The 13,670-nt window shown below is 57.4% G+C and overlaps 1 protein-coding gene across 30 annotated transcripts in view; it reads left to right on the top strand.

Moving 5' to 3' along the window:
• The window catches only part of GRM4 (glutamate metabotropic receptor 4), a 151,169-nt gene that overhangs the window by 77,236 nt on the left and 60,263 nt on the right, over positions 1-13,670 (top strand). For 29 of the 30 annotated variants that reach the window (XR_013534167.1, XR_013534168.1, XR_013534172.1 and 26 more), the window contains 3 exons: positions 4,626-4,761; positions 7,447-7,601; positions 9,807-9,947. Coding sequence is in view for 21 of the 30 variants with exons in the window: in XM_078368983.1 (XP_078225109.1) it covers positions 4,626-4,761; positions 7,447-7,601; positions 9,807-9,947 (432 nt within the window). In the remaining 9 variants the exon portion in view is untranslated. Of the gene's footprint in view, positions 1-4,248; positions 4,393-4,625; positions 4,762-7,446; positions 7,602-9,806; positions 9,948-13,670 lie in introns of those variants that run through there. The other variant, XM_078369002.1, reaches the window with a different exon arrangement.

Below are 13,670 nucleotides of genomic sequence, written 5' to 3'. Positions count from 1 at the left end.
TCAGGACCAGCGGCTGAGCCCCGAGAGGCCAAGCCTGGGGACCAGAGGGAGCTGGCTCAGGGTTTGGGAGAAGGACTTTTCACCTTCCTTGTCTGGAGCCCAGTCTCCAGGGTGACAGCTCGGAGGACCCCTGACTGTCTCCCCACACCGGGGAGTTGGGAGGCAGGGGCACAAGCCGGCTCCTCTCGTGGGAAGCCTTTTCTTTCCGCCGGCCCAGCCTGACTGCACCAGGTGGGCACATCCCACAAGTGGCGGGGGTTGGGGGGTCCTTGAAGGCAGGGGATCTGGAGGCTGCTGGAGGGGGTGACCTTGCAGCATAGTGGGAGGACTTTTTGAGACAGGTGGGGTGGGGTGAGCCATGCCAGGGAGGATGGGAAGTGCTGCCAGGGCAGGTCAGAGGGTGCTGCCCGGGTCAGACCTCCTGTAAACCTGAGCTCACCTCAGGCATGGACAACCCCAGGTAGTGCAGTTTATTCATTCTTCTGTTATACAACATTTAGGTTGTTTCCATCTTTTTGCAGGTTCAGACAGTGCTGTGTTGAGCGACTTTGTGTGGGTCTCCTGTGCCCACGTGCTGGGGTTTCCCTGGGGATGAGTGTGGATGGGGAAGCCCTGGCTTGCGGGCAGCCAGCGCATTCAGTGTTACTAGACGCTGCCATGTGGCTCTGCGCAGGCTTCTGATGGACAAGCCTTGATCACGTGTCCAGGGCCTTATAGTAAAGGAGGCCCTGAGGGATGGGGCAAGCATAAGTTGGTTTTGATGGGTGGGACGGCCCAGGGAGAAGGGGAGGCGTGGAGCCTGGGTAGGCTGGGGAGGAGGCGCGGAGCTGGGAGAGGTAGCGGGTCCTGTTGGAAAGCATTCAGGGGCTGGCCTGGATCCCAAACCTCCCAGTGCAGTGGTGAGAACCTCGCCTGGCGGTGGCTCTGCCCCTGCTACTGTGCACCCCCAGGCAAGGCCTCTCTGGCCTCTATCTCTTTACTGTCCATCCAGCTTGGGCCAGGAGGTCTCCAAGGTCCCTACGGACTTGATATGCTTGGATTTTCTTGGCAAGTGGCTGTGGCTTCCTGCCCCTGGCCGGCGAGCAGAGGCTCCAGCTTGGCTGGGATGGCAGAGCTTGCAGCTGACAAGTGGCAGTTGGGTGTTTGTTAGGAGCCTGGGGGGCTGGGGTCCTGGCAGGAGGCTGTGCAGATGCTTGCCAAGGTGGACTCCCAGGCTTCTTCATGTGTGTCTCCCTCCACATATGATCCTGTGCCTGGAGCCTGGGGGGTGGAGGGCTCAGCCTCTGCCCTGAGATAGGGGGAGGGCTTTGTGGGCTTAAATTTGATTTTATCTCCTCTCACTGGACCCATGGGTTCTTATTTTATTCAGTGACACTGGGGGAAGGGCACAGGGTGAGGAGGAGTGCCCCTCCCTGGGGGAGAGGTCTGAAGCGGGCATCTGCAGGAGTCTTAGCCATGTGGCCCAGGGACTGGGCAGAGGGATGGCTGCTGGGCTTGGTGTGACTTTGGGTCTGTAGCAGCGCGGCCTGGAGTGCACAGGGTGGGCTGTGTCAGTGGTGGACGTGGCTCTATGCCAGAGCGTGCATTCTGTGTGTGTGTGTGTATCTGCATGCTAACCCCCCTAAACAACAGAGGCTGCAGAAGAGGCTCCGGCTCTTGAAACAGTGCCCTTTATTCTCAGTGGTTGCTGTGGAGTAATTGCTTTGCAAGGAAAGGGAGGGGAGGGGCTGCAGGAAGTGGGGGCCTCTCCGCCTGAGGGAGGCTCTGGACACAGACCCGGACTGCAGTCCTGCTGACTGGCTGTGTGACCTTGGCTAGGCTATTTAGCACCCTGAGCCTCAGTTTCCTCATCTGTAAGATGGGGATATTAGCACCTGCTAATGTGTGAGTTTCATGGAGACTGGGCCTCGCACGGTGCCAGGCATGCGGTGGGTGCTCAGGGCCTCCGGTCCTCTCTGGCTGCAGTAGGCGCCAAGACAGCAGTTGAGGCAGAGGTTGTGCCACTGCCAGGAGCTTGTATCTCCCCAGGAGAGGGCCTGGCTTGTGAGCCAGCTCCTTTCCCCACACCCCTGAGCAGCCATTGCTGACAATAGGGCTGTGAAACAAAGGGACTCCATGGGCACTTGGTTTCTCATCCTGGGGCAGCAACACTAGTGGGCACTCACCCCAGGGCGGGCGCCATGCCTGCCATGCTCATGGACACACAAGCCCTCTCGACTCCACAACCCTATCCCTTCCCTTCATGACTGGCTGACAGCTGGCCGCTGGAGCCAGATGGCCCAAGTTCAAACCCCAGCTCTGCCCCTGACTGTCTTCATGAAACTGGGGAAGCTACTTAACCTCTCTGTGCCTCAATTTCCTCATTTATAAATTGGAGATATGGTGATTACACTGACCTCAGGTGAGTGAGTCCATGTAAAATTTGCAGAGTAGCATTTACCATGCATTGGACACTCCATAAATGTTCCTTAGTATTATGGAGCTCTGCATGCTCCCTCCCCCCGCTCTCCCCTTCGGTCTGAATGTCCTGAAGTTGTGAGAACATCAGACCCTCCTCAGACTGCGCTTGCATCTCAAGTACCTTGTGGCTCACTCACCCTCCTGCTAACTGAGCTGTGGCCACCTAATCCTTCCTTCACCAGCAAAACGAAGCTTGCAAGATATGCCCTGAGGTGCCAGGCAGGACCATCACATGGATCCTCTTAGAGGAGCGTCACTCAGAAATATGACTTAACAATTTCTCCCTGTTTGAGAGCAATTAACTCCCTTCCCCTGCCTTCCTCCTGGCTCCTGCAGCCAGGTGGCTCATCCTCCCCTGCCTTCCCCTCCCAGTCCAGCCTCTTCCTCTGTCCATCTGTCTCCCCAGATGGGGGGGAGAAATGTCACAATTGGCCCACTTTCTAAGTGGAAAGAAACCATATGGAGGGTTTAGCTGGGAGCTGAGAGGTGGCCCGGCCAGTGGCGCAGCCAGTAGCTGCCTCCCGTGGCTGTCTCTGTGGCCCCAGACTGACAGGGACCCCAGTCCTACCCAAGCACACTTGCTCCTTCTCCCCTCCCCATGAGCTCCTAGTAACCATGCTCTTCTCTAGCACTTGGGACTCCTTGGTGTGTTAGGAGGGACCCGAGGAGTTGTGTGTGTGTGCACGCGTGTGTGCGTGTGTGTGTGTGTTGTGTCCTGTGGCCCCAGGCCAGCAGGCGCTGGGCACAGAGCAGCCACTCTTTCCAGTGAGGGTACCCTGTTCTCCCTAGACTGCCTACCTCCTGGCCACTTACATCCTCTAAGGACTCAGCCCGGTGTCACTGTCTTTGGGCAGCCTTCCCTGCCGGCCATCTCCCTGCCCACGGGTAGGGGCCCCTCCGTGGGTGGAGATGGGTGCTGGCACTGCCCTGTGGGGCTGGTGGTAGTCGTGTTTCCTGCAGTCTGAGCCCCTGGCAGCTCCACCCAGAATTTTCTGATGTATTGGGACAAGTCTGTGTAGAAGGCTCAGGTGGCCCCAACCTGGACCTCAAGGGGTACTTAGCCAAGGTGTTTGGTTTGAGGCACTGTGTTGAGTTGAGTGGGATCCAGAGGAGGGCAGCAGCTAGATACCAGGGCTGGCTTCAAGATTAATCCCTCATGCTTTTCCATCGACTGCCACCAGAGGCCTCTGGGGTCTTATTCTCTGGGGTCTCCAGCTCCTGGACTCAGAACTGTGTGGCTCTGGGTAAGCCACTTCTCTTCCCTGAGCTTCAGTTTCCTCATCCGTTAAAGGCAGTGGCTGATACCAGCATGGCCTGCAGATGCTCTGTACCCGGAGGTCGAGTGGGATTTAAATACATGAATGACATCTGTCCCCTGCCCGCACTCGAGAGGCACGTCTGGGGCTGGGGACTGGCTGCACCCAAGTGCTCCCTGGGCCTCTGATGGCCGCCCAACCTGGGCATGAATCCCGACAACACCAAGTATTGACCCTCTCCTGTTGGTTCCAGCCCTAGTGGCTGCGCATGCTGTTCTTACCAAGGGCCTGGTGATGGGGGCCAGGGACAGGAGCCCTGAGAGGTGTGCAGATGTGGGTGTAGCAGTCACAGTGCCTCAGGGTGGGCTCTCTTCCCAGATTTAACCCTCCAAGAAACGTTATGAGGTGGTTACAATACAAATAATCAACATTTACGAAACACTAGGTACCGGATGTTGTCTTTACATGCATTACCTTACTTATTTTATTACAATTCTATGAAATAGGTGATATCATTATTTTCACTTTATAGGTGATGTACGTGCAGCACAGAGAGGTTCAGTAACTGACCTAAGGTCACACAGCAGTAAGTGGCAGAGCTGAGATTTGAACCCAGGCAGTCTAGCTCCTAAGTATGATGCTGTGCTGCTTCTAGCTGCTGTATGGGGAAACTGAGGTAGAGTACTTAAGTGACATGCCCAGGGTCACCAGCTGGTAAGGGGAGCCAAGACTGATACTGCAGCTATTTTGACTGCACAGCCTATATCCAGAGGCTGGGACCCCAGGGTTGGGAGTCGGGCTGGGGAGCCTGGGCGGCACCCAGCCCCCATCTCCTGGAGTGTGTTGGGAGAGTGGTGGGGAGACTCAGGCTCCCCTGCCTGCCTCAACTAACTGGTGCCCCTCCTGCAGGGGGCGTGTGCATCGCCCAGTCGGTGAAGATACCCCGGGAGCCCAAGGCAGGCGAGTTCGACAAGATCATCCGCCGCCTCCTGGAGACCTCAAACGCGAGGGCAGTCATCATCTTTGCCAATGAGGATGACATCAGGTGAGGGCAGGCAGCAGCGGGGTGGGCATCGGGATCCATGCAGTGTGGGCAGAGCCATGGGTCCTGTCCTACTTTCCCAGGTGAGCCTGACCCCACCCTAGGATCCAGAGGTGGGTACAGGTGAGTGGGTGTGTGGGCAGGGAGACCCCCAGGCTGGAGTGCAGGCCACTGCTATGGGGCACCACTTCCCTCCCCTCTCCATTCTTGCATCCATTCCAGCTGCTAGAGATGGCTACCTGGGTGATTTAACAGAGGGCTGAGGCTATGGGCTTGGGGCCAGACCACTTAGGTTCTAATGCTGTTCTCCCACCTACTAGCTGTGTGATCTCAGGTGAATTTCTTAACCTCTCTGGGCCTCTGCTGCTAAAAAACAAATGAGCTCACGATACCTTCCTGACAGCATTTGAGAATTCAATGCAGGAATGTGCATAAAAGGCTTAGAGTAGCATCTGGCATGAAATAGGCACCCAGTAAATGTGGGCCAACCCTCAGCCCCTCCCTCCTTTCTGTGGTGAGCTCAGGATACAGAGACGAGGTCTGGGTTGTGTGTGGTTCTAGTCTTGGCTTAGGCTCAGAGCGACCAGGCTGAGGGGAGGCACAGCCTTGTCCTCAGGGAGCCCCAGGCTGGGGGGAGTTACTGCCCTGCTCAGAATCTGGTAGGGTCCTCTAGTCCCCGCTGGCCACTTCTCCTTCAGAGAGGAGGGTGAGAGCAGGTGTGACCCCTGCCAGGCCTCCTCAGATATCTGACCCAGGCTGGCAGAGCCTGCTGTGCCCTCAGACTCCCCTCACTGGACCAGCCAAGGCTGCCCTGTGTGCCCAGCCCTTCCCAGGTGGCTCCTCCTATTCCTGACCACTGCTTCCAAACCGTTTCTCATTTGGAAAGGCCCTAACGTGGACTCCAGCATTGCTGCAAAACAGATCCCCTCCCAGGCCACTGGGGGGTCCCTGGAGGGATGGAGGAGGGCTTTGGCCTCAAAGGACAAAACGACCAACTGCAGTGGTGGTGTCTCAGGCAGTGAAAGGCCAGGGAGGGGAGCCCTCCAGTCCCATCCTGACACCCTCAGAGCTGCACAGAGGCAGCGCCCAGTCCCTTGAGGCGTGCAGGTCCCCTGAGTTCCGGCTCTGAATGTTTCTGACGGCCACGGCTCAGCCAGCTCCTGCCCCCTACTCCCACCCCAAAGCCTGGCAAGACTCGGCTCCCTCACCCCACCCAGCTCTGCAGCTCACTCCAGGCCTGCTGTTTTGGGGGACACCTTCAGCTCAGATGGACCCACGTGCTGGGAGGGGGACTGAATGCTCTGGGCCTTTTGTCCCAGAGAAGAGGCCCCTAGGGGAGGTCTGGAAGGGAGCTAGACTGACTTCCGGAGCAGGCTGCGGGAAGCGGGTGGGAGGAGAGGGTCATTTCTGGAAATCCACATGCGTTTTCATAAGCAAACAGAAGTAAAAATAAACCCAGGTGACTCTGCAGGGCTGGACGGTTGGGAGCTCTGGCCATCTGAGGCTGGCCGGATGCAGGTGGGTATTAACAGGGTGTGGGTGTGGGTTCTGAGAGCAGCCTTACCTGCCATTAGTGGTGACCTAGGATGTGGGGGCAGGGGCTACACTGGTGAGCGGGGCTGGAAGGCCTCAGGCACTGGGAGATGATGGACATGGCGGGGGGATGACGATGGACAAGACCAGCTCAGGTGAAGGCTCTGCAGCCTGGAAACATCCATTTCTCCCTGAAAGCCCAGGCTCTCCAGCCCCTGCTGGCCGCCTCCTGCACAGGCCTAGCAGCCACCCCTGAGCCCTGGGGTCTGTGCCCTGGTCCCCACTGATGGAAGGGCCTGGACAGTGTCTAGTATCACAGCCTCTTGCTTGCTGTGTGACATGAGCAAGTTCCTCACCTCCTCCCTGCCTAGTCACTCCGTGGGAGCTGGGTTAGGGGAATGCTGCCCTTTCCTCCTTGTTTTCCCCTCTGGAGAGATATCTTGGAGAGGCCACTTCATTCATGCCTCCCGAAGCCCTGGCTGAGCGCTTGCTGCAGGCTCTGTGGCCCAGGCTGGGCTTTTGGGTCCCTGGTTTGATCTGGATTACCATCGCAGGCAGACTGGGCTGCGTGTGAGCGTAGGGCAGCTGCATACCTGCCTCCCTCCATCACCCACTCCCACTCAGAGTGTGGGGAGCAGCTGTCTGAAGGGCCTGGGCTTTTGGCACAGAGGGCGGTGAATGAAGAGGGAGCCTTGGGCCGGAGGCAGCATGTGCAGTGGGGAAAGGGGGCGGTTGTGTGGTGGTGGATGGGTGTGAGGATGGGCAGGGTATGGGGATGCATGGGGCAGGAAGGCATGTGTCTCAGGCGATGGGGTAGGCAGAGGTGGTTCTGGGGCCTGAAACAGACATGGGGTGGGTGTGGATCTGGGGGTACAGTGGTGGTCTTTGCAGGGACAGATGGGGGCCTGGAGAATTACACTGGGGCTGCAGGCAGGCATGGGCCCAGGGGCAGACAGGTTGGATGAGGCAGTAGCCATAAGCCTATGGGTAGGTGGGGGCGGGGCACAGGGGGAACCCATGGGCATGGGTGCCGGGACAGTTGTGGACTCTGGGCTCCTGGGGGTCAGGGCTGTGGGCCCACAGCAAGTGTGGCCAGGAGTGGGGGCAGGTGCATGGACCAACACGGCTGGGCTGGGCTGGTGTGTGTTTCTACAGGCGTGTGCTGGAGGCAGCGCGAAGGGCCAACCAGACAGGCCATTTCTTCTGGATGGGCTCTGACAGCTGGGGCTCCAAGATTGCACCGGTGCTGCATCTGGAGGAGGTGGCTGAGGGGGCTGTCACCATCCTCCCCAAGAGGATGTCCGTGCGAGGTAGGCCGGGCGGGCACTGGTGGTCGGCGCCATTCTGGACTGCTCCTCCTCTCGCCCCTCCCACTTCCTTCCTTTCCTGCTCCTCCTCTTTCCAAAGCCGTCCTTCCTCTTCCATGGCCCCCAGCCTCTTGTGTTTGGAGGTTCTAGGTTGGGAGGTCTTTTATGCCACACTCAACACAGCAGAATTTGAATCCAGATTCAGGACCTTTCCTCCTCCCTTCTCAGGGATTTTTTTTGGGGTGGAAGGTGTGTGGAGAGTCCACTAAGAAGAGGGCTGGGAGCTGCCGGCCAGGGCTAAAGGACAGGGCTTTTCTGCAGAGTCTGCCTGGGCTTGGCAGGCTCTGGGTGGCACTGAGGTTGGGCCTGCCTTGCCCTGAACCCCCTCCTCTTGGGGCAGAACCCACAGTCTCCTGGGCAGGAACGAACTTCTCTGGCCAGAACTTCACAGGGAATGAGGTGTGATGTTCCCATGAATGGGCTGATTTGGCAGGGACCTGACAGTCCTCACCGTGGGGAGAAGGCTCCCTGGGCCCTCTCCTTCCCTGCCCTCCCTCCCTTCAGTAGGAGCCAGCGTTAATGGAGCTGGGAGGGACTGTGGACATCGGCCTTTCCAAGGCACCTCCCAAGACACTGAGGCCTGAGGAGGGGAGGGACTTGCTCAAGGTCACACAGCAGTGTCCTCTCTTCATCCTGAGGCAGAGGGAGTGCCCTGGCCCATACCTGTCCATAGGCCTATGGCTACCCTGTCATCCAAACCTGCCCCTGGGCCTACACCTGCCTACAGGCCCAGTGTAAATCCCCAGGGCCACATCTGTCCCTGCAAAGACCACACCCATCTTCCCCTCCACACCTGCCCTGTGTCTGGCTCAGGCCCCAGAACCACCTCTGCCCAGCCCCATCCCCTCAGACACATGCCTTCCTGCCCCATCCATTCCCACATCCATCACGCATCCAACCCCCACCCCCATCACACATAGTGGGAGTTTCCAACCACCCCAAGCCATAATCAACACAGTGTGGGGATAACTGTGCTTACGGTGCTTACGCATGCCACGCCCCTGACGGACAGCTCCTTTAGCCTCCCAGCCACCCTGTGATTCACTCTTGCCCACCTTGAGTAGATGGATATGCAGGGCTCAGAGAGATTCAGGCACATAGCGCAGCGAGCTGCCGAGCTGGGGCGGGAATCCAGGACTTGCCTGACAAGTTCCTTTTCTCTCAGGAACATTTGAGAACGGTGGTCCTCATCTGGGGGTGATTTTGCCCCCCAAGGGGCATTTGGCAATTTCTGGAGCCATTTTTGGTGTTGACAATTGGGGGATGCTGCTGCCAGCCTCCAGTGGGTAGAGGTCCGGGTGCTGCCCGGCATCCTGTGGTGCATTGGACAGCCCCCGACAGGAGTTGTCCTGCCCAGAGTGTCCACAGCGCCGAGGCTGAGAAATCCTATTGCAGGCCAAAGCTCCGGCTCAATGCCAGCGAGTCTCCTGTCATGCAGCCAGTCATTTTGCTCCCACGTGGACATTTCCATGGGCCTCGCTGAGCTTTCAGGCCTCTGGCCCATACAGAGCAGCTCAGTCCACAGGGCCGGGTATAGTCAGTATGGCAGGAGGGGCGTCTGGGAGGAGGAGAGGGTGGTGTTCACCACCTACTTGCCCACCCTAGGACAGGGTTTCCCAGGCTGAGAGCAGAACTATGAGCCGTGCAGAGCATGTGGGAGAGGGAGGCTGCCTCTGTCAGTGACGGGGACATCCTGGATATGAAGGGAGAAGGTCCAGGTCCTGGTCTTGCTGTGTGGCCTGGGTGGTCCCCACCTCTTTCATCCTTCCTGGCCTCCTCTTTGGGTGCTCCCAGGGTTGGACAGTCCTCCCAGCCTCTGTGCGGTAATCTCAGGACTCCCAGGCGGCTCCTCAGAGCCTGCTGTTAGCATTGCAGCGGTTAAAGGCCGTGGAAACATCTTCATCGGTGCGCTTCTCTTCCATAAAGGCAGCAGTTGTAGATTACACACGCTCCCCTGGGACCTAATACAGCTCTTTTCATTTTGAATGAAATGAAATGCTCCACATTTTGTTTTCTCCTGGATCAGAGGATGTGCTCCTTTGGGTCTCTCTCCCTCTGCCTGGGCCATCTCATCCTGGGGGAGGTGGGAAGGGCTGGCGCTGGTGGGAAGGAGGCCAGTGAGGCCCTGACTTCCTGGTGCCCTGCCAGGCTTCGACCGCTACTTCTCCAGCCGCACACTGGACAACAACCGGCGCAACATCTGGTTTGCAGAGTTCTGGGAGGACAATTTCCACTGCAAGCTGAGCCGCCACGCTCTCAAGAAGGGCAGCCACGTCAAGAAGTGCACCAGTGAGCTCGTGGGCTGTGGGGGGCTGGGCGGGGCTGCGGGGGGCTGGGCGGGGCTGGGCGGGCTCCAGTGGGCTCTAGGAGGAGTCGAGCCCAGGGGCCTGACCTGAGAATCTCCGGAGTTGGGCAGGCACCCGGTGGAGTTGGGAGGCCCTGGGGCGGGGCCTGGAGGGGCGGGGCCGAAGCTGATTTGGGGTGTGGCCCTGAGATCCTTGGGAGTGGCAAGGCCTCTGGCTGCCTCCTGGTTGATGTGGACGTCCTTAGGGCGAACCCACAGCCCTGAACTGACTGACCCCTCTTGTCCTGTGTCCAGTCTTGACGCATACCAGGCTGGGCACTTCCCAGAAACCACCCCAGGGTTCCCCCCAAGGTTCCCTCCGTCACTCAGTAAGCACCAGGTTGGCTCCCAGGCGTAGCTTGCCCCAGTGAAAGCCTGGCTATGTAGCAGTGAAGAAAGAGTCCAATGGCACTCGGAGATTTTATTCTAATGGGAGACAATCAACACGATGAGTGAATTATAGAACATGTCAGAACAGAAACGTGCAGGAGAAACAAAACAGATAATAACAAGAATGGAAAGTGTGAGGAGAAGGGAATCTGCAGCTGTGAAGTGGCCAGGGACAGCCTGCTTGCACAGGTGACATCTGAGCCCTCACAGGAGTGGGATGAACTGCACGGGGGAGGGGCAGTGATCGGCCCATTTTACAGATGGGAGAACGGAGGCTCAGAGGAGGTGAGTAGAGGGACTTGAATTCCCATAGATGGAGGGTGGTAGAGCACAACTTGCACCTGGGTCTGAGCCCTAGGCCCCCCACCCCCTAGGTAGCCATCGTGGTGTGTCCACTTCAGATACATCTGGACAGGGGTCTTTTCATGCCCTGGGTCTGGGTCACTCTGCGGCAGGACCCAGTCTCAATAACATTGGGGTGCTCTGGTGCCTCTCGGCTTGAGGGGTGCTTAAATGAGGATGATGAGTTGCCCCCTGTATCCTCCCAGACTCGAATGTGCAGTTGGGCAAAGGGCGGGGCACAGGCTGCATGGAATCTTTGGCAGACAGGTCCTCCAGGGTGTGGGGAGAAGGGAGTATGATGAGGGTGGGTGGGGAGCATGCTGCCCTCTGGTGGCCAGAGCCCAAAGGGACTTGCCGCCACTGGACCACTGGGGACCCGGAGAAGCTCACAGCCAAACCTATCCGATCTGCAGAGTGAGTGCAGGTATGTGAGTGTGCACAGGTGGCCGTGTGTGTGAATACATCTGTGGCATGTGACTTCGTGTGTGTGAGAGTTGGTGTTCCTGAGAGAGAAGGGGTGTGTGTGCCTGTGTCTTACATGAGGCTTGCGTATTCCTGGGTGAGCTAAACATAAACACTGCTGTTTACTATGTATCCACTGTGTTCCAAACACTTTAAAGACATCGTCTTTAGAATGTAAAAGACATTTCACTCTCACAGCAACTCTAGGAACTCTTACGATTCCTGCACTCTAGATGAGGATATGGAGAGTCGGAGAGACCAAGTGCCTTGCCTGAGGCTGCACAGCAAATGCCTGAATCAGGCAGTGATCACCACAGAGGTGTGAGAAGTGCAAACATGCCTGGTGTGGAGGCTGAGCTCTCACGGGTGGGGTGGCTGTGTATCCTGTCTCCTGTGTTCTGGGGTCATTATTGAGAGTATCCCCTCCGGTTCTTGGAAGTGCCCACGTGGGATGGAAAATTGGGCACCCTGACTGTAGCTCCCCAGACCTAGCTCGGGGGTAAGGATGGGAATGGAAGGGATGGGGGTGGGGTGGGGAGGGAAGACTGGAAGCGGTGGCAAGATGGACAGCTGGGGCCTCCTGGACCCAGTGTCTAGGCTGTCGAGGGGTGTGGGCTGTCAAGGAGAAGGGCTTTCTGGAATCTCCTCTTTGTCTGGGATGGGTAGGAAGGGAGAAGGCTTTCGTCAGTTCCTGTAGGCTCTGTCTAGACTTCTAGTTCTTGGGGCAGGATTCACGAACCTCTCCAGCAGTTCTAAGGGAGGCATTTGGTCTGATGGTCAGCACAGGTGGGGAAGGAGGACTGGAGCAGGGTTCAGAAGAGCGCAGAGCTCCGCTGGGCATGGTGGCTCAGGCCTGTGATCCCAGCACTTTGGGAGGCCGATGTGGGTGGATTATCTGACATCAGGAGTTCAGCCCAGTCAACATGGCAAAACCCATCTCTAGTAAAAATACAAAAATGAGCTGGGTGTGGTGGCAGGCACCTGTAATCCCAGTTACTCGGGAAGCTGAGGTATGAGAATCATTTGAACTTGGGAGGTGGAGGTTGCAGTGAGCCGAGATTGCATCACTACACTCCAGCCTGGGCAACAGAATGAAATTCCATCTCAAAAAAAAAAAAAAAAAAAGCAAAAAAGCACAGAGCTTTGCTGTGAGCCTGAGGCAAGCTCTGTGACCTTTCTGGGCCTTTGCTTTCTCATCTGAGCAACGGGATTGATGAGCTGGCCCAGAGGGTGTCTCTGGAAGGAAGTGAAGCCTTAATGGAGGCACTTTCCGATCTGTCAGTGGCAGCTGTAAAACCTGGAGGTGCGTTCGAGTCACCTGGGAGCTTTTAACACGAGGCCAGGGTGCCACCCCCAGACCAACTAGCTCAGAATCTGAGGGGTGGGGCCTAGGCTGTGGATTTTTATAGTGCTCCCTAGGTGATTTTAATGTGTATTTAGGGCTGGAGCGGTGGTTTCCAAGCTTTGTTCACACTGAATCACCTGGGAATCTTTTACAAATACGGATACCCTAGACCTTCTGGTTTAATTTGCACTGGAGGCAACCTGAGCATTGGGATGTTTTGAAGTGCCCCAGGTGCTTCTACTGTGCAGCAAAGTCTGGGAGCCTCTGGCTTGGAGGGAGGACGCATGCACCCTAGGCTGGGTTGGGGGGTGGCATGAGCAACGGGGCAGAGGCTCTAGTGGACGCAGTGGGTCTCAGCCGACCTGAATCCTTCCTGCTGCGTTGGGAGCCCCAGCAGAGGTGGGTAAGAGTCCCTGTGTGGCCCCAGACCAGGCGCCAGGAGCCTGTTGGTCTGTCTCTGGGTGAGGTGAGGGGCAGGTGGGGGTACTGCTGGGAATGTTTGTGGGACCTGAGACTCTGGGGGAGGGGCAGGCAGCTCTGGTTTCACCATGGCCCTGCCCCTGAGCTGAGCCTGTCCTGCCAGAGAAGGCCTTAGGGCAGGAGGGCTGGAGTGACACCCACAGAGAGCTGGGAGCAGGGGCAGGGGAAGGACCCACCCCTGAGTCTGAGTCTGGCTCTGCCTCCTCCCTGCTGTGTGACCTTGGACAAGTTATCTTACTTCTCTGAGTCTCCGCTGCTGTCTGTAGAACAGGGAAGGCAACAGCTATCTCAGTGGCTGTGAGGTTTAGAGAGAAAGCATGTGAGGAGGCTGGCTGAGAATGAAATATATGATAGGTGCTGATAAAATGATTGTTATTGCTGATATAGAGGAAATGGGAGAGTCGGGATTTAGACAGGCAATTGGGTAATCTAATAGTCCAAGTCTGTTGGTACCAATTCTGTCTGTTATGTGGAAAGAATGTGCCATCCTGAAGGTGGGTGGTATAGATGGTCACAGATGCAACTCCCATTTTACAGAAGAGGAAACTGAGGCAACTTGTGAATATCACAGAGCTAGAGGGTTGTCAGTGCTGGATTTTTGCCCAGGTAGCCTGGCTCTGAAGCCAGTGTTGGGCCCTGCCTTCTGCCC

The sequence above is a fragment of the Callithrix jacchus genome, chromosome 4 (assembly GCF_049354715.1).
Source record: "Callithrix jacchus isolate 240 chromosome 4, calJac240_pri, whole genome shotgun sequence".
Taxonomy (NCBI): Eukaryota; Metazoa; Chordata; class Mammalia; order Primates; family Cebidae; genus Callithrix; species Callithrix jacchus.
Note: the sequence above shows the minus strand (reverse complement) of the source record. Positions and strands in the feature narration are given on the sequence as shown.